The sequence below is a fragment of the Uloborus diversus genome, chromosome 1 (genome assembly GCF_026930045.1).
Source record: "Uloborus diversus isolate 005 chromosome 1, Udiv.v.3.1, whole genome shotgun sequence".
Taxonomy (NCBI): Eukaryota; Metazoa; Arthropoda; class Arachnida; order Araneae; family Uloboridae; genus Uloborus; species Uloborus diversus.
Genome location: NC_072731.1, coordinates 245,786,900 through 245,806,379, shown reverse-complemented (window position 1 = coordinate 245,806,379; position 19,480 = coordinate 245,786,900). Strand labels below are relative to the sequence as shown.

Below are 19,480 nucleotides of genomic sequence, written 5' to 3'. Positions count from 1 at the left end.
TACTGAACATCAAGTACTTTACTAGTTGACAACACTTCATTTATAACACATGAAACCAGCATGTGAGTCGATATAGCGTATAGTTGTAATAAAGACTCGTTGCATATTTGTTGATTTTATATCTTTCAGTCGCAAATAATCGTCACAGACTTTATACTACTGAAGAGAAAATTCAGCGTTCATGGAAAAGAAGTGTTTGCCAATCATATTCTCTACTCAGGAGTGACGGGAAACCTTTATCGTACATGAATGCAGCTTATGAACCCACTTCAAGTAAATGTATTTTTCAAATTTTTATTCATTATGACAAACAAAGGAAGTCTTTTTTTTTTTTTTTTTGGATTTTCACATACACAATGTTGCACGAATGTAAAACGTAAGACATTGTTAGATAAAAAGCTACTACAATATTACGCATTTTTTCTTTCTTTCTTTCGTTTATAACAAGAAAGCATTAATGAAATGTGTCTATGAATGGTCGCTATGAATAAAGCCACGCGTCTTTCTTTGGTTTTAAGCATTTAGTACAGTAAAAATAGGGGTCGGACCCAAACATCCAAAAAAAAAAAAAAGCTAAACCTGGAGGTAAAAAGTCCCACCCCATTGTGCGTCGGGTTTTGGAATGGGGGGCATCTAAAAATTGCTATTTTGAGTATTTTTTCATAATTTTTAGAGTAAATTTAAAGTGAGAATATTATGTTATACTAAATTTAAAAGCATGAAATTAAAGGTTTTTGACCCCCTAGAGGGATGACATAACCCGCCAATGCTACAGAGCCCCCCTATCCCCTTAAAACGAAGTAGTACCCCCGAACCCCCCTCCATACATTTCATATGGAAACATTATTTAATGCTAAGTTAAAGTTAGAAATCAAGTGTGTCCATCCTCCAAGAGCGATGGCGCACCTCCTCTCTAAGCTACAGCACCCTCCCCTCTGCCAAATAAAATAAATCTTCACCCCCCCCCCCCCACCTTTTATTTCAAGTAAAAGTATTATTTCATGCAAATCTAAAATGCATTAAATCAGGACTGTCCACCCCATAAGAACAGTAGCTCAGGTCCCTAAACGAAATTATATACTGAAATATTATCCTTCCCCCCCCCTCTGATGGTGCACATTTGATTAAATGGCCAGAAAAAGTACGCTGAACTGTCTTTTGCTTTCAAATGATTTCTCCTAAGCTTGTAACAAAAAGTCTTCGTAATCAAGATGTTTTTTGGAATCTAGATCCTCAGCAAAATCGTTATTGTTGCAGCTATGTCTAACAAAGTTTGTGCATATAATTTAGCACTTCAGTCCACTTTCAGACTTTTCAAACATTCACTATATCCAATAAACCCCTCAGAGCAAGCACAAGATTTGAGACGCAGAAAGTCTTCTAGAGCAGAAGGCTTGGCTGTTGTAACAGGACACAGATTATATTTCTGTGGTGCTTTCTTTGCACCCATCAAAAATGACACTAGCTTTCTCATACTTACAAGTGACCTATACACTGCATTGCTGGCATATTTCCTTGAAGCTTACATATCAGTACCAAAAATATGATCAAGCAGCAGGTATCTTCCATCTATTACATATGAAGCAGTGAGAAGCAAAGGGATGTAAGTGGCCCAATTAAATATTTGGCGATAACCAGTACAAATGGTTGGTGAACCTCTCCTCTATCTTGGGGCAAGAAATGGTATTAGTAGACCTGGTAGTTGCTTCTGTACAGCATGATTTAGAAAAGAAAATCAATGAAAGCCTACCTAGGATCTTATCTTTAAACGCGTTTTATTCAAAAATTGAAAATGTCCACTTACATCCCTTTGCTTCTCACTGCCTCATATATGACACCAGCTGTTCGTTCTATGATGTTGGATGAACCTTTTGCTCCAGATAATAGCACTTTAACGATACAGGATTTCTTTCCTTCTGAAACCAGATTCATCGAATACTGATGGAGGATCAGCGCATAGCTCGGACCAGAAGTTTTTAGCAGTTTGTTATTCCATCTTTACTGTTCATACCATTTGGTGTAAAAGATGGTTTGGGCTTACACATCTTTACAGATAGTAACTACTCTCGTAACAGTAGCTAAAATTGTTTGCCTTCAATTTCCTTTGATGTTACTACCCGAACGTTAAAGGTCGCAACTCACCTTATCATCAGCGAGCAATACCACTACCAACTTGAGAGGGAAGAAACTTCTGGGGGCTTTAGAAACGGATTGTGATTTTCAAACTGGGAGACAAAAAGGTGTAAATATTTAGCATTCTATTGTTGTATTGCTTATTGCTCTCATCAAGACTTATTCTATCATTGAATCATTACAGGTTCTAGATCACCTGAATTTGTCACTGCGTTAGATCGTTGGATAGCTGATGTTTGATGTGATCAAATTTTTTTTATCGCATAATGTACTCTAAAGTTTCAGATAGTGCTGCAAGTACATGTGCGCATATTTAGCATAATTCACATAACCTGCTGCGTAAAAGAGAGGCAGCTTGGTGTTTGCAAATGAGAACCCCCACCGACTTAGAAGGTGCAGAATTGCAACATTGCCCGTCTCACTATTGGCAATTCCGGTTTCTCCCACCCTTACGGTGATGGCAAAAGATTGTAGAAAAGTTGAAGTAAGTTAATCAAGAAGAAGTAGGGAAACTGGTCAATTTTGACTTTTTTTTATGCTGCACAGGAATTTTGTTTTCCAGCGCTCTAAACAGTTTAATAACTCCAGTCGCAAATAATTTGGTTACTAAGCTCGCTTAGATCTTTTATAATTATCATTCTTACATTACCATATCATTGTGTGGTATTTTGTGCTTCGGAAAAGTTTAAATCAGGGAAATTTTTTCGTGAATTTCACTGCAATAGTTGATTTTAGAATGTAAATTCAGGGTCCCCCCCCCAAAAAAAAAGCGATGGCGCACCCCTTAAGTGTGACAGAGTACCCATCCAGAATAAAAGTCCTTAAAAAAAAAGAAATACCCCTTGAAAAAACTGCCTTAAAAATTCCAATGAGGCAAAGCTGCTCCATGGACCCCGCCCCCCCCCATTCTCCCCCCCCCCGCCTGTGCACCCCTGTTAATTAGAATTTTTTTCTGTGAGAGTTTATTGTTTTACTATTATAGAGAGGTTTCTGCGAGGTTTGAAAATTTTTTTTAATAGAAATATTATTTTTATTTTAATAGAGGATTATTTCGTCCCCCCCTTCCCTCCAAAACCCGACGCGCAAAGTGCTGGGACTTTTTACCCCTTCTTGCTGGAAGGGTAAGAAGTAATTTGCAACAGGTTTCATCTTTTTTTTTTTTGGATGTTTGGGTTTGGCCATTTTTTGGCCTAATTTTACTGTACTAATTCAATTAACGACAATTTTTCAATGGAAAATTGTATTTACGTCTTATCCTTCTGCTTTACAGAATCTAAATGCTATAAATATTAAATCCCTCAAATATTTCTGCTAATTTATAGCGCCTTCTTTTTCTTGCCAATCCTCATTGATCTGAAATCTTATCAGGTCCATTAGTCCTCAAACTCTCCAACACCAAAAGGTCTACATGAAATACACCGCCAGCTCAGTCAATTCCAGCCGAGGACTGCAGTTCCGTGCTTATTAGCACTCAGCAGCCCGGCATAGGAAGTGAATGAGCTGGAGGTGGAAAACCTCTTAAGGAAGCCAAGAGTGCCAAACAAACTGGTACCTTATACAGAATTAGCACTGACCAGACGAGTGACCGAAGCAATGGTTCGGTACAGCTCGAAGATTGAAGGCAAGGCATGGTATTTTCAGCACTCTTGGCTTCCTTAAGAGGTTTTCCACCTCCAGCTCAGTCACTTCCTATGTCGAGCTGATGAGTGCTAATAAGCACGAAACTGCAGTCCTCGGCTGGAAATGACTGAGCTGGCGGTGTATTTCATGTATTTCTGCCTTAGCCCTGGCTATGAGGCGGTAACTCACTGAAAATACCAAAAGGTCTATCTAGTATGTTCTCATGCGACAAGGCAGCACATCAGACAGGGCCTGATTACCGCACAGGCCAACTAGGCCTGGGCCTGGGGCCTCATCTTCTCAAGGGGCCCCAAATTACATGTAAAATTATGCATAGCATTACAACTATAAAAAAAAAACCCCAAGGACTTTAAAGTAATAATAATAAATAATGACTTGTTAATTAGAAAAAACTTACTTAAAGGAGAATTTTTATTCATTCTGTCAGTGGCGAATTTACCATGTCACACAGTTATGAAGGGGAGGGGGACGAAGAGTATTCCTAAATGCACATGAAAAATGATTTACATAGTTCTGTGTTAGACAAAATGGTCCCGAAAATGCAGGACCCCCCAAACCTGTAACCACTGCATTCCGCTATAGAGCCTTCGGGGGCCTCCAAATTATTGTGGGCTTGGGGCCTCACTTTTAGTTAGTCGGACACTGACATCAGAGCAGGTGTCAATTGCACTGGTACATCTCGAGAAAATCTTAACGCTATGGTAGAATCTTAGACACCTAAGGTGACCAGAAGACAACCAAAAAAGAACTGTCTGGGCTCACTTGTCACCTCCAAAGTGCACAGCACCACCAACGACAGAGGCGGGATACCAAGGATGGGAATTTATATTGTAAAGAATGGAGTCGTTTCTAAAATTTTAAAAGTATTTTTTTCTGAAAGAGCATGCTTAAAAACATAGGATCTGACCATTTTTTAAATAATTTGTTTAAGTTTAATATTTTTAAAAAAATACTTAAAACGGCGCGCTTTCATTGTTTACGCTTCTGCCGATGACATTACAAATAATTTCAGTGTTGCCATTCACAAAGTAAAATATTTAATTCGCATCTTTACTCGCGTGTATTGGCAACGATAGGGTTGATAGCAAGCGTAGAGCGCAATATTTAATTCGCTTCTTGATTATCATAACGTGGAAACGCAGTACAAAGATGCGACAAATTGCATCATTTGTGACGTCATCAAGACCACGCCTTGTTTGAAAAATCGAACATTTTAAAAAAATAATTAAAAAATAACTGTTGGGAAAGTGAAATTATTTTCTGGGTCCAAGTTATTTCTTTTGCTCATTCTATCGATTTCAGTGACGAAAAGTAGACTTTTGACTGAAAGAAACAACAGTCGGGACCCATTCAAATTTTACGGGGTTCCTTGATTGGTCAAAAAGGAATGGACTCCGACCGTTGATCCTTCCAGTTTGCTTTTGAATTTATGATTTGTCTTATGTGTGTATCGATTGTAAAACTATTTCAATGGTGTAGTTATTCAGTAGTACTTGATAACATTCTAAACTAATTGGTTTGTATTTTTTTTTTTTTTTTGAGCAATCACGATTGCTTATTGTTCTTACTTGACTGTTTTTGGCGTCTTTTGATTTTTCCCACCACCACCCTCCGCAGCATCACCGTCGACGGGCTCCTCACGCTGCTGCTCCTATAGCGAAAGCCGTCTCCAGGTTGCATCCATGTCCTACACACACGCGCATACATACACAACTACACGCACGCACACACACACAAACACCTACACACATACACAAACGCATACACACGTACAAACACATACACACACGCATACATACAGACACCCACACATACACATAACTACCCACACATTCATGCCTGCACACAGACACAAACACATATGCCTAAACACATATACACATACCCCCCCCCCCCCACAAACATTCATACACACAACTACCCACACACTTATGCCAGCACACAGACACAAACACACATGCCTACACACATATACACATAACCCCTACACACAAACACATACAGCCACACACAAACACACGCCTACATACACACACTCGTGATTGCGAAAAACATAATTTGAATTCAAGATGTCAAAATTCAAATTTTTTTTTTTTTTTTTTTTTTTTTTTTTACGCTGTCGGGCTTTTTGTTTTTATTTAATATTTTTTTCATATTTTTAATAGAGAGCGGATTCCGCTGTGGCTGGGAAATTGCTGAAGCCCATTACAGAGCTTGTTTGTACGCTGGAGTTCATATAAGCAGCATGGAGCCCATCAGAAATACAGGACAGGTGAAGTATTGAAACTGATGCCTTCTGCCTTTATATAGGAGTTTAGTAAGACCCCATTTTTGGAGTATGCTGAGCAGTTTTGGTCGCCTTATCTGAGGAAAGATATTTCTGCATTGGAAAGGGTTCAAAGAAGGATTGCTAGACTAGTAAGGGAATTTTCAGATTTAGATTATGATACTAGACTTAATAGGCTTAAAATGTATAGCCTGGAGCAAAGGAGGGTCAGAGGGGACATGATTCAGTTGTTTAAATTTATCAAAATGAATGATGTTAATGGAATAAATTTTTGCACCGAAAGCAGGACGAGGGGTCATTGTTTTAAGTTATTCAAATCTCACGCTAACCTGGAAATAAGGAAAAACTACTACTTTAGTCAGGGGTGCCCACAGGGGGGGATTATGGCGCAAGTTGCGCCATCAAAATTTTTGGGGGGGATTTTTTTCCCAAAAGTTTTGATTTTCGTTAGAACATGAAATTTTTGATTTTTTGAAAGAAAAAAATATTTTAACTTATTCAACAAGAAATAGATGCATAAATAATACTCTTCCCACGTACTCCTTTCCAAAATTTAATGACCGTGTCTCTTTTTCAATAAAGGGAACATCAGAGACGGGACGGAGTTGTGTCCGTTTCAAAGTTGGATCAGACGATTTGCTTTCTTCTTAATAAGTTATAAATTTTCTGAAAGTAGCACAATTCTGCATGATGAATACGTGCGACAGTAATAAGAGGGAGAGAGATCAAAAATGAATATAAAATAAAAAGTTTTTCCCTGTTTTTTATTCATTGTTTGTAATAATTCTGACCACTATGCTCTAGTCTTTCATTGATTCATTTGCACCTTGACAATCGTTAAGAACTAGTTTTGAAGTTTGCGATTAACATATTTTTAATCCCTCCCCCCTATTAGGGATTGCAATACCGGACTAAACATTCAATACCGGTACTCGGTATTTTTGAAACGTGATACCGGAATACCGGCATTAATACCGGTATTTGAAATTTCTCAAAAAATGCTTGAAAACATATTGTTTCTTTTCCACACTTCTTAATTTTGTACAAAAATTGTATTATACTTATGAAAACGTATTTTGAACAAATTTGAATGAAGGCGGAACAAATGTTATAAGAAAATATCAATAATCAATAAAATATCAATAATAGCAAAAATCATAATCCATCTATCAATTGTCTCTAAGCCTGGAACTTATTTTAGTGCTCAACTTTTCTGCAGTTGCAAATAATCTCTCTGAATTCACGCTGGTTGTTGGTACTGTTAACAATGCGCGATACACCACCTCTAATTGTCTAGAAGTCCTTCATCTCCAAATAATTTGCTCTCTTGCGTGTTATTTTTGGATAATTCCTTTTGTGTGTATGTAATTTTGTATTGTGTGTATTTTAATTATTTTTTTAATTATAGCTTGTAGCTATTTCTTTCCGAGAGACGATACCTTTCCAATATTAACATAATTTTCTCTTGAGCTGGGGAGACTTGTGTTTGCTTTTTATTAGCCCTTTGGTTTGAAATCGACGATAAATTTAACTAAATTTTATCTTGTTAATTTCTCTTATTCGTTTCGCTTTTTTTTTTTTCCAAAATTTTTCACAATGATAATTATGTAAATATCTCAAAATATGTTTCAATTGATTATGCTTTACCTCTATGCAAATTTTCAAGGCACTATATAACTTCTAAATATTATCTTGCTAAGTAGAAAGTCAGATAGCGAGACAGGACAACAAATCAATACTGGTGACAACAAATTACCAATTTTTATGCAAACAAGAAAAGAAATCATAAAGTATTACTACAACTGATGTTTGCAATAAATTGTTCATAGTACAAATGCATTCAAAATTACACTCGAGTTTAGCGTTCGCAAAAAGGAAAGTGAGTGATTAGGGGAATGGAGAAAATAAAAACATGGTGCACAAAAGCGCACGAAAATGCAATTCATCTCTCCATCTAGCAATGACAATATTATTGTGCAATTTTCACTTCGTTTGTTTAATGATATTTTTTAAGGTAGTGCTTTTGAAGCCAAATTTTTACATCAATAGATTGACTTCGGTTCTGTATTATGAAAAAATAAATGTACATTTAAAATAAAAGTATACAATTAGTAAGATAAATTTAAACTTCTGCAATTGAATGTATTTATTATTTTCAGCTAATACCGAAAATACTGTTGTTTTACCTAAGCAAATACCAGTATTACGAAATCATCAAATTGCTCGAAATACCGGTATACCGGTATATCGGTATTGCAATCATTACGCCCAATTGACAATTACTGTATTTTCTTCATTAACTAGCTTAAGTTTATGTAGAATTTTTCATTTCACTTTACTGTCACTACTAGTATTAAACTGATTGTTTCAATTTATCATTAGATGATTTTCATTAAAACTTTCAGTGACGTTGGTTTTCGCTGATGGAAGCAGAACAGTCTGTTGTTCTTAAGGTGTTTTAATTATTTTTCGTAAATCATTTTTACTTTCTTCTATATCTGATATGCATAGAAGGATATTTGGTTCGTTAAAATCAGTGGCGTATATATGTTAAAATTTTGGAGGGGCCGATATGACCAGAGACTTAGCCCCCCTTTTTTCCCCCTTTTTACAATCTAAAATTTTTGGAAGGCTATTGTGCCAGCTCTACAATTTTTTGGAGGCGGATCAATTCTTCCGAGGTGATAAAGAAAAGAGGAAAGGGGAGGTTTTAACTCCCTCCGGAACGTTTTTCAAAATTGAAGTTACCTTCCGAAATTTAAAATTGAAGTCAATTTTCTGCCATCTCAGGAAAGGAAGGGTTCGAGGACAGGCGACCCACCCCTCAGAGGTTTTCGATTTCTCAGTTTAAAAACGTAAGTTGGTTCAAATTTTCTTAACTGGAAACATAAAAGCGCTTTCAGACCATCTTTGGTAGTAAAGTTAGAGCAATGGTGATGGTTTGGAAACCCTCCTCCGGAATTGCTTTGGAATTGATGTCCTAAAAATGTATTTTATGCTCTTTTAATGGCGTTAAAAAACGGAATCAGGAGCTGCCTCCCAGAAATTTGATTACATTGAAATTTTAAGAAACGCAAATGTTATGACTCATTGAAAGGGAAGGGTGCTCTCTCTCTCGGAATTTTTTTTTCGAAATTAAAGGCCTAAAAATTAATTTTTAGTCTATGTTTGATAATGTTAGGGGAATGAAAAAGATTTAAGAGCTTTCCTGAAAATAAATTTTATTGGCGTTGAGGCTAATAAATGCTATTTTAAATTATCTTAAATGATGTTAGGGAAAAGGGGGAGAAATTCGGGATATATATATATATATATATCTCCTTTATAAAAACATATTTGGAAATTAGCTTTGAATGCATTGGAAACAGGTGACGGTAGGGGAGTAATCTCTACCAGAAATTGCTTGAATTTTAAATTCCTTAAATGCCATTTAGACTACTGACTAAATTATTGAAGAAAATGCGGTTAGATGAGCTCTCGCTCTAAATTTTTTGGAAATTGATGTTATAAAATTGCACTTTCTAGTTATCTTAGGTGACATTGGGGCGGACAGTGGGGATCAGGTGCTCTCACATGGAAATTTTCCGTAACTAAAAATCTAAAAGTGAATTTTAGGATCTCTTTGGTCGCGTGAAGGGGTCAATATGATCCATTTTTGCTTCCTTGCTTGGAGCCGCATTTAAATTTGTTACACTCTAAAATTTCCACCGAGGTACTGGCCTGGAATTTCTGCCACAAAACCGGCACAGCGGCAGAGCATCTTTTTTTTTTTCATTTCGCCACTGATGAAGGAATAAAAAGTTACAGACCACCTCTAGCTCGGCTGCTCTCTGTTGCAAGTTTCTGTTCTTTTACTTTTTTTTTTTTGAGCTAAATGTTCGGAATTTATCTAAACAAAACGCCAACAGAATTATATTTATTTTTTAAAAAATCTTGATTTAAGTAGGACCCGGGCCCCCTTAGCCCACCCCTTATATACGTCCTCGGTTAAAATTCTGGAGTTCTAATTTTTGATATGTGCTGAATAGCTGAATCCATTTTTGAGGATTTTCGAAAAATAACAGCCAGAGTACTTGTGTGTGATCCATCTTTTTTGGCTATGCGACTTCAATTTTGGAAAACTTCCAGGAGAGCGCCCCAACTGTAACGCCCGAACAAGACCCTCTTTATCATCAAGAGTCATCTAAAACTGCTTTTTTAGAACTGAAATTCTGAAAAATGTATAGGAGAGAGCTTCTGGTCCCCCCCTCTCTCTTAACACAATCAAAGATAATCCTGGAATTGCGTTTTTGGAGTATCTATTTCGAAAAACTGCCGGGCGAATGGCACCGAAATTCACCTTCTACTAATATTATCAAGATCTACCAAAACTGCGTTTTTTAAGCTATAAGTTCACAAATTTAAGTGGAGCACCCCTCTACCTTCCTCCACTCGCGTCAACATTATTAAAGACTGACTGAAATTTGATTTTCAGGTTTTCAATTTTGAGAAAATTCCGGTAGAGTTTCCAAAAACTCTTTTTCATTACGTCACAAAGGTCGGATACAATTGCAATTTTAGAGGATCAATTTCAAAAAATTGCCTGTCTCCTAACCATAGAGAGCCTAAAATAGCCTTTTAAAGACTTAAATTACGAAAAATTTCCGGGGGCGAGTCCCCGAATCTCTTTTCCCCTAACATTACCGCAGATAGTCTAAAACTGCGTTCTTAGAACTAAAATTTTGAAAACTTATCGGAGGAGAGCCCCGAATCCGTCCTCTCTCCCTAACACAATGGTAGACTACAATTGCGTTTTCGAAGTTTCAATATTGAAAAATTACCGGGAAGGGGACATTGAATCTTTTACCCCTCTAACATCACCAGACATCTTCTAAAACTGGTTTTAAAACTACAATTTCGAAATTTTTCCGGGGAAGAAACCCCCCGGACCCCCTAGCTAAGTGACTATAATATTCCCGTTTCAAGGTTCACATTGTATACATCTAGTAATGACTCCATTCAAAAATCAGAAAAGATGAATCCACACTCCCTGTAATTATTCATACACTAGCATTCCCGTACCCGGCATTGCTCGGGTAATGGAATTAGCAGGGTTAACAGTGCTTGGTGCACCTAGTTTCGAAAATCCCCTATAATAATTACTTATTACCTATAATTTTTTCTAATTTTGGGAGGATCCCGGGGCCCCTGGACTCCTTATATATATACCCTTGTCCTTAACCGATCTTTAACTGTTATTAAAGATCCTTTTAAAGTATTGATTATCTTTGCAAACACAGGCCATCCACATCTTATTGTTATACCTATGTTTAAGCAAGAACTTCTTTGTATGCAACATATTTAGTTTTTTTTTCTGGTGCTATAAAATTATTAAGCTGCTTGATGAACTGACTTTCGAGCAAGATACATAAAATTGGTCGTGAAAAAAAAAGTCCTCTCTTAAATCGATCCCTGCTACTTTTAATGTCTGTCCTTGTGACTTATTAACGGTTATTGCAAAGCAAACTTTTACAGGAAACTGCACTCTTATAAATTCAAAAGGATAGTCCACCTGTGATGATGTTCTTAAAAACTTCGTTTCTAGTTTTGAATAAAAAAATTTTGAAAAAAAAATAGAACCGACTTCAAAATTGCTCTAAAAAGTGAAAAATAATTTTATTCTTTAAACACCATCGATAATGCTTTTAAACATAATTTTTGAAGTTGGCGCAAAAACAAAACGTAAAATCCAGTGTAACCATGCTTCGTTCATATTTTTTTCAGAAAAGCATCCAAAGTTACGAACGAAACATTTATATCGTTATTCAAATATATTGTCATCAATGCATAATTTATGTGATAGTGAAGAAATCGGGCCTGGTTAAATTTATAGTTGTAGTTGAGTTATGACTGTGAATGATTTTATCTATCGTTTTTGCGCCAACTTCAAAAATTATGTTTAAAAGCATTATCGATGGTGTTTAAAGAATAAAATTATTTTTCACTTTTTAGAGCAATTTTGAAGTCGGTTCTATTTTTTTTTCAAAATTGTTTTATTTCATTCTTTTTAGTGTAAATGTAGATATTTCAGTAAAAGTAAGAAGTTACCTAATAAGAAGTTCGGCTCTATATCACTGTATTGCTTTAGAAAATCATTTATTCAAAATTATCATTACAATTACTATTTATGTTATATGGCACCAAACTTTTATAACAATGAGTTTCATATTGTCGCGTAGATGAAGATAGCGAAGACTATGTGAAAGCCAAATGAAGCGAATACTCGTTAGTCTCAACTCGAGATCTTTATTCAGAACCACGAATGAACGCTACATCTCCTTATATACAACTTGAGAAAGTGCTGGAACTTTCCAGACTTGGAAAGATACTGAAATTAATAGAACATTCGAGAATATACGGGAAACAGTAGAAACGAAATTTTAGTAAAATGCACCGTATCCTAGTCGGGATTTGAACCCGGGTCGCTCGTGTGGGAGGCGAGAATTCTACCACTGAGCCACCGTTATCTACGGATGAAAAGTGCGAACTTCGCTACAATATCATTTTAATCATTTAATAGGGAAATTGCATAAAATGTACTATTTTTTGCCCATAACTTTTTTCTAAAGAACAAATATGATCAAACAAAGTAATGGGACCTAAGTTGGAGCCATCCCCTATCCATTAAAAAAAGAATCATCAAAATCGGTTCACTAGGTGAGACGCTATGAGTGGACAAAAAAAAAAAAAAAAAAACATACATACGGTATGAACTGATAACCGCCTCCTTTTTGAAGTCGGTTAAAAAATGAAAGCAAAAGACAGAAACATTATTATTTGACTTGAGAAAAGCCTCGAGAATCACGTGAGAAACAAAAACAATATCAAATTTAAAATTCACCATCGAGCAAAAGTTGAGAAGAAGTACTGAATAATGATTTGAATGGAGGAAAGCCTCCAAAAATAAGGGATTTGAATTTCAATGACAGGTTTTAATTTCACAGAAATTAAGGGGTTTTAATTAATTTCTCCTGAACTAATCGATTTTTCGAAAAATCCTTTCTTAGTGGATACTTTCGTAATCATGTGGACATGCCTGCCAAATTTCAAGTCCGAGGCTTCAGCGGTATTGGCTGTGCGTTGATATATATATATATATCTCAGGACATTGATTTTTATATATTAAGATTTGCAAAATAAATAAATAAATAAGGTGCAGTGAAACTCGGGTGTCTCCAAAACTTGTTTACTCAAAGTCAACGCTGTAAATTTTGGGAAGGCGAAGCGGAACAACCCAACAATATTTCAGTTCAAATGGTATTTGTTAGCGCTACCCCCCCCCCCCTCCTCCCAAAAAGCCGAGAATTTGAGTGGAAATTAAACTCTAAACACTTATATTTAACCCGATTCGAGAGCGAGATAATTTTTTTTTTTTTTGGGGGGGGGGGGGGAATTTGCGCCATTGAGCTTGGGGGGGGATGGGCACCCCTGACTTTAGTAGGGTTGTGGGCACTTGGAACAGCTTACCAGAAGAGGTGGTAATGAGCAAGGGGGTGGATAGCTTTAAGAGGGCCATTGATCTTCATTGGGGACTAATAAATTGACTAGGACCAGCCTAGCTGGGCCAAGAGCCTGTTGCTGGTAGTCACATTTGTATTTGTATTTGATAATACATAAAAACGATGGTGTAATTTTACACCATCGTTTTACGTGAGTATAAATTGCCTCTTGGTGTTGGGTGAATATATTAATTCTTAATTAGCCTTTGAAATAATTACTATGATTATCAGTCAATCTTATGATTAGTTTTAACTGTAAAGATGTTGGCAGTGCAAAAAAAGCTTTTACTGTATCAGTTATCGAAAACGAAAATCATCTGATTTAAATTCACTGCTTTAGGGCAGTTTTGCATTTGCTATTTTCAAATTCCATTATTTTTTTTCTTCAACCAAATGAAGGAGAATCATATTAAGTAACAGGAGGTAAAGAACTATACTGCCGTGGGCAGGTAAATGGCAGTATCTGCAGAAATTAGTTTCTTTACTAATAATAAAGCTGAAAGTCTCTCTGTCTGGATGTCTGGATCTCTGTGACGCGCATAGCGCCTAGACCGTTCGCCGATTTTCATGAAATTCGGCACAAAGTTAGTTCGTAGCATGGGGGTGTGCAACACGAAGCGATTTTTCGAAAATTCAATTTTGTTCTTTTACTATTCCAATTTTAAGAACATTTTCCCGAGCAAAATTATCATAAGATGGACGAGTAAATTACCAAGTTATCATAACGTGGAACCGTAACATGGGCGAGCCAATTGGCGAGAAATTCACCATACATTATTTTTAAATATACAGGCGAACCAAAAGATCGTTTAATTTTCTACTACGAGCAAAGCCGTGCGGGTACCACTAGTTTGAAATATTTGAAGAGAAATATGTGTTGGATACAATACTAAGAATGGGGAAATGTTGGAATTAGACGTTATTTTCGCGCCTTTTTTTCAGCGGAAACCAAATAAGCAAGCTTGTACAATAAAGCTAACGTACAATCTTTATCTTTACTAATAATAAAGCTGAAAGTCTCTCTGTCCGGATCTCTCTCTCTCTCTGTCTGTCAGGATCTCTCTCTGTCAGGATCTCTGTGACGCGCATATCGCCTAGACCGTTCGGCCGATTTTCATGAAATTCGTCACAAAGTTAGTTTGTAGCATGGGGTGTGCATCTCGAAGAGTTTTTTCGAAAATTCAATGTGCTTCTTTTTCTATACCAATTTTAAGAACATTTTCCCGAACATAATTATCATAAGATGGACGAGTAAATTACGAAATAATCATAACGTGGAACCGTAACATGGGCACAAGCCAATTGGCGAGAAAAATCACCATACATTATTTGTAAATATACAGGCGAACCAAAAGACCTTTTAATTTTCTACTACGAGCAAAGCCGTCCTGGTACCACACATTAGTTTGAAATATTTGTAGAAATGTGTGTTGGATACAATACTAAGAATGGAGAAATGTTGGAATTAGACGTTATTTTCGCGCCTTTTTTTCAGCGGAAACCTAATAAGCAAGCTTGTACAATAAAACTAACGTACAATAGATGATAAAAATGCAAAAAAAAAAAAAAAAAAAAAAAAAAAAACGAAAAATGTGCAGTTATTGCCCTTTACCTGCCTATGGCAGTACACGGCAGAAATGCAAGAAATGTTTCCTTTAACTTCATCTACAACAACTTCTTCAATAAAAAAATGCAAAAAAAAAAAAAGTGCAGTTACTGCCCTTTACCTGCCCACGGCAGTACACCCTGCAGTAGAAATGCAAGAATTGTTTCCTTTAACTTCATCTACAACAACTTCTTTAATGAAAAAAAAACCTATAACTGCCACCCGAGTTTTAGATAACATGATAGCTGGATTAATAATATAGCTGACTGTTAATACAATAGCTAATAATGTATGAGAGCTAAATTTATCTATGCAAATGAATAAGTGAATGTATTCTTAATTTCAGTGGAAATATACAGTTGGTTCATGCTCGCCTGTTGCACTTGGGGACGACGTCTGGATGAGTAGATTCATTTTGATCAGGGTAGCCGAAGATTTTGGCGTTACAGTGAGCTTCGATACCGCTCCGTCCTCGATCCTCTTCGAGCCCATTCACATAGAGGTGATATTCAATACAGAAGAAATCGGCCAGCAAGATAGAAAAAAGTAAGAAAATCCTCTTATAAATGATAGCCGATGATAAAGTAACCCGCGTGTTTCAACAATGAAACTCGCGCCACGGCATGATAATTTGATAATTCGCAACTCCAGAGCTTGAATACGCTACCTTGCAGTGATTAACAATAGTATCGAAAAAGGTAAAACTTTCCATTCCACGTGTTTTCTTTGGGGTAAATTACAGGCTTTAGACAGTTTGTAGTGTAATGTGATTTTAGAAGAAGAGAAAAGAAAGCTTCCTACAAACACGATAAAAAATTTCTGACATTCACTAAGTTTCAAAGCAAGCAATAAGTTACGGCATTTGTTTGTTTTACCTTTTTCATCCGCCATTAGACAGTGGCTTCAGCGCCCCCTGTAGTTAATTTGAGTTGCGAATAAGTTTTGGTAATGTTTAAAATTCAGGGAAAATCTTTATTGCGAAAAGGCTGAACTCAATCCAGTAACTTAACTCTTTTGCTGGTAAGACTGTCATTTTAGGAGAATGAAGAAACGTAAAAATGGTCAACAATAACCGCTATCTACTGGAGTTAAGGGTTAATCCACTGGAGTTAGGGTTAAAAGTTAAACTCCCAAAATATCACCAAACAGGCAATGGCTGCGTTCAAATGTAGAAGCAAATTTTAACCCGTCATACCATGACGGGCAACTTTCTAGTACTTGAATATTGTTCAAGATTCATTGAGCAATCACGAATTGCTTATTGTTTTCAGTTGACTGTTGAATGATGTCCATCCTTTTTATTTTTTTTTTCCGCCTTCCTCTGCCGCACCTCCGTCGACCAGCCCCTCCCGACATCGCCGCCCATATTCAAAATTTTAAGAAGGAGGGGGGGGGGGGGGGTCAGATATTTTCCCCATGGTTTAACAGGATATTTTCCCCATAGAAACCGATTTCAGTACAGATTAGAGTTATTAAAGTTTGACATTTTTAATAAATTATTGATTGATGGCTGGAGAAGAAATGTTTTTACATTTTTGCAAAGAAAAAAGTACTAAAAGCCAGGAAGTTCCGATTTCTAAGGGGGGGGGGGACTTGAGCCCCCTCTTTCCCCCTATATGGGCGCCCTTGCCTCCCGATGCTGCTCCTCTAGAGAGCCCGGTCTCCAGGTTGCGTCCATATCCTACAAACACGCGAACATACTCCCACATACACGAGCGAAGTCGATACTTCGTTCCGAAAATTTTTGCGTTGCTGGCGAGGAATTTACGTTAGCTCTAAAAATCGTTACTCGTGGAAAACTCGCGATACAGCCATTTCGCGCAAAGCGTAATTTAGACATCGTCCGCGCATCACGTTCGCCACGTAAAGCGGACCGACGTACGTTTTCCGAAAAGGGAGAAGCATTCCTACATTGCGAACGCGAGTAAAGCACATGGCAATACTCTCACCCAATAGAGAGAGAGCGTGCTCATCTCGAGGAGACCAATGAAATGCGACTCCCAACTCTACGAGACGTCAGATATCTGGCTTCTCGTCCCGTCGACGGGTACCGTACAATACGGCTTGCTGCCATGGCAACGCCGACCAAAAACTGGTTTTAGGGAGGAAAAAGTGCCAGCTCACGTCGCAGGGACTGATTTACGGCGGGGCTTTCAGGGCCCGGGCCACCAAAGGAAAGGGGGCACCAAATTTCCGTCATCATTTATTCATTTATTTATTTATTTATTTTGAGCAAAAAGACAGAGTGCACCAATATTCGAGAAAGTGCAAAAGATCTTTAAAAATCTTACTCCTGTGATTTGGAGGAATCTTTTCCTGATGAATTTATTCATATTAGTTCAATCATCGGAAAAAAAAAAGTTTAATGACCGAAAAGTTGAAATGTAGATACAGCCCTGAAATTGTTTTTGACTTTGCCATTCTCCTATTGTAGTGGAGAACGATCATTTTCGCTATTGAAGAGAACTAAGTGTCCTTTGCGTACTCTCATTTCTGATAGTAAATTATCTTCATTAGCTCTATTATCAATAGAAGGAAATTTGACCGCAAAACTTGGTTATAAGGACATTATAGAAGAATTTACTACAAGAAAACAAAGGAACGCAGAAAGCACATTATGATTTACCTTAACCATCATAGTTTCTCCATCTGCGACTGTAAAATATTTTCTTACATGAAAATCAGGAATTTATTTTAGAGTTTTCTTTCTATCAAAATAATACCCAAAAATTACCTTCATATTTTTTTTTTGGGGGGGGGGGCACCATATTTGTCAGTGCCCCGGGGCACCCAAGTGTGTAATGCAACATTCAAACAGCGGCCGCACATCACGTTCGCCACGTAATAAAGCGGACAGAGTAACGTTTTCCGAAAAGGGAGAAGCATTCATACTTTGCGGAACGCGAAAAAGTCACATGTCAGTCTCTCATCCAATAGAGAGAGCGGGCTCATCTCGTAGAGACCAATGCAATGCGACGCCCAACTCCACGGACCGTCAGAAATCTGGCTTCTCGTCCCGTCGACAGGTCCCGTACAATACGGCTTGCTGTCATGGCAACGCCGGTCGAAAACTGGTTTTAGGGAGAAAAGCATACTTCGGTGACGGATGTGCGGACGTAGTGTGAATGTTGCATAAATCGGTCCCTGCTCACGTGCCGTACGGACGACGTCTGAATGAAGTCGTATCGCGTTGTAACCGGAGTCGACTGTACTCTACTTTTATTGTATTCTTAAATGGTAAATCCACCGTTCATTATGTGACACACAAAGTTTTTCTCGCTCTTCTTGCAGATACACGAAGAAGATGATTCTAACTTGATAATGCTTCTTAAAATATTCATTTTATGAGCTGCAAAAACTCTAAAACGTTTGCATAGAAAATCTTTGCGGGACTGAATATCTCGTGAGATTCTGACTCATGTTTTCAAATTTACTGGAATCTTTTCTTGTCACCAGAATGCTAATTTTTTTTAAAAACATAATAATAATAATAATAACAACAATAACAATAATAAGAATACAAATAATAATAATAAAATTATTATTATTGTTGTTGTTGTTATTATTATTATTTTGAAACATTCCAATTTTGGTCAGGTAATCTTTCTGACCACTCAGTCACTGAAGTCCCAAGTCCATGAATTTAAATGTAGAGAAAAGATAAGCAATTAGCTTTTGTCCGCATAAGAACTCAGTTTAAAAAATGCAATATAAGAATTAAAAACTAATTTAAGTTTGTCAGACAGACTGGCATTCTAACCAATACACATTACTCAATCAAAAAACCATTGCTTACTTGTTTGTAACATTTAAAGTAAAATAATTATTTTATAAAAATACTTTCATGTTTTTAATGGTAATTTTGTGGGGAAATTCATTTTAACTTTATGCTTTTTGCTAACCGTAACGATATGTATTTTTATTACAGATTAATAGATGGATTGTTTGCCAAATTTGTAACAAAGGAGCAATCGTTGAAAGTGGTAACTCTACCCAATCGAGTTCTACTCGATCATATTAATGCAGATGCTGACCCATACTCAATTATAAACAAAACAATGGACTGCTGATTTGTGTTTCTAACTTCCTGATGTTTTCATGTTACACATCTTATGTACGTGTGTGCCTCATTTTATTTTAAAAATTCGATAAAAACATTGAATCTTCATTACTGGATGTTTTCGCTTTTAAAGGCTTTAAGTGATTTACTTGCAGTCATAGTAGGGCTGCGGAGTCGGAGAGAAAATGACCTGCTCCGACACCGAGAATTTTAGA

At 36.8% G+C, this 19,480-nt stretch overlaps 1 protein-coding gene across 1 annotated transcript in view; it reads left to right on the top strand.

The window, feature by feature from the left end:
* LOC129219747 (glutamine synthetase 2 cytoplasmic-like) overlaps positions 1-19,275 on the top strand; it is a 28,843-nt gene extending 9,568 nt beyond the window's left edge. The window contains exons 4-7 of the mRNA XM_054854043.1: positions 130-273; positions 5,940-6,046; positions 15,552-15,751; positions 19,134-19,275. Of these exons, the coding sequence (XP_054710018.1) occupies positions 130-273; positions 5,940-6,046; positions 15,552-15,751; positions 19,134-19,275 (593 nt within the window). The remainder of the gene's footprint in view (positions 1-129; positions 274-5,939; positions 6,047-15,551; positions 15,752-19,133) is intronic.
* The last annotated feature ends 205 nt before the right edge of the window (positions 19,276-19,480 follow it).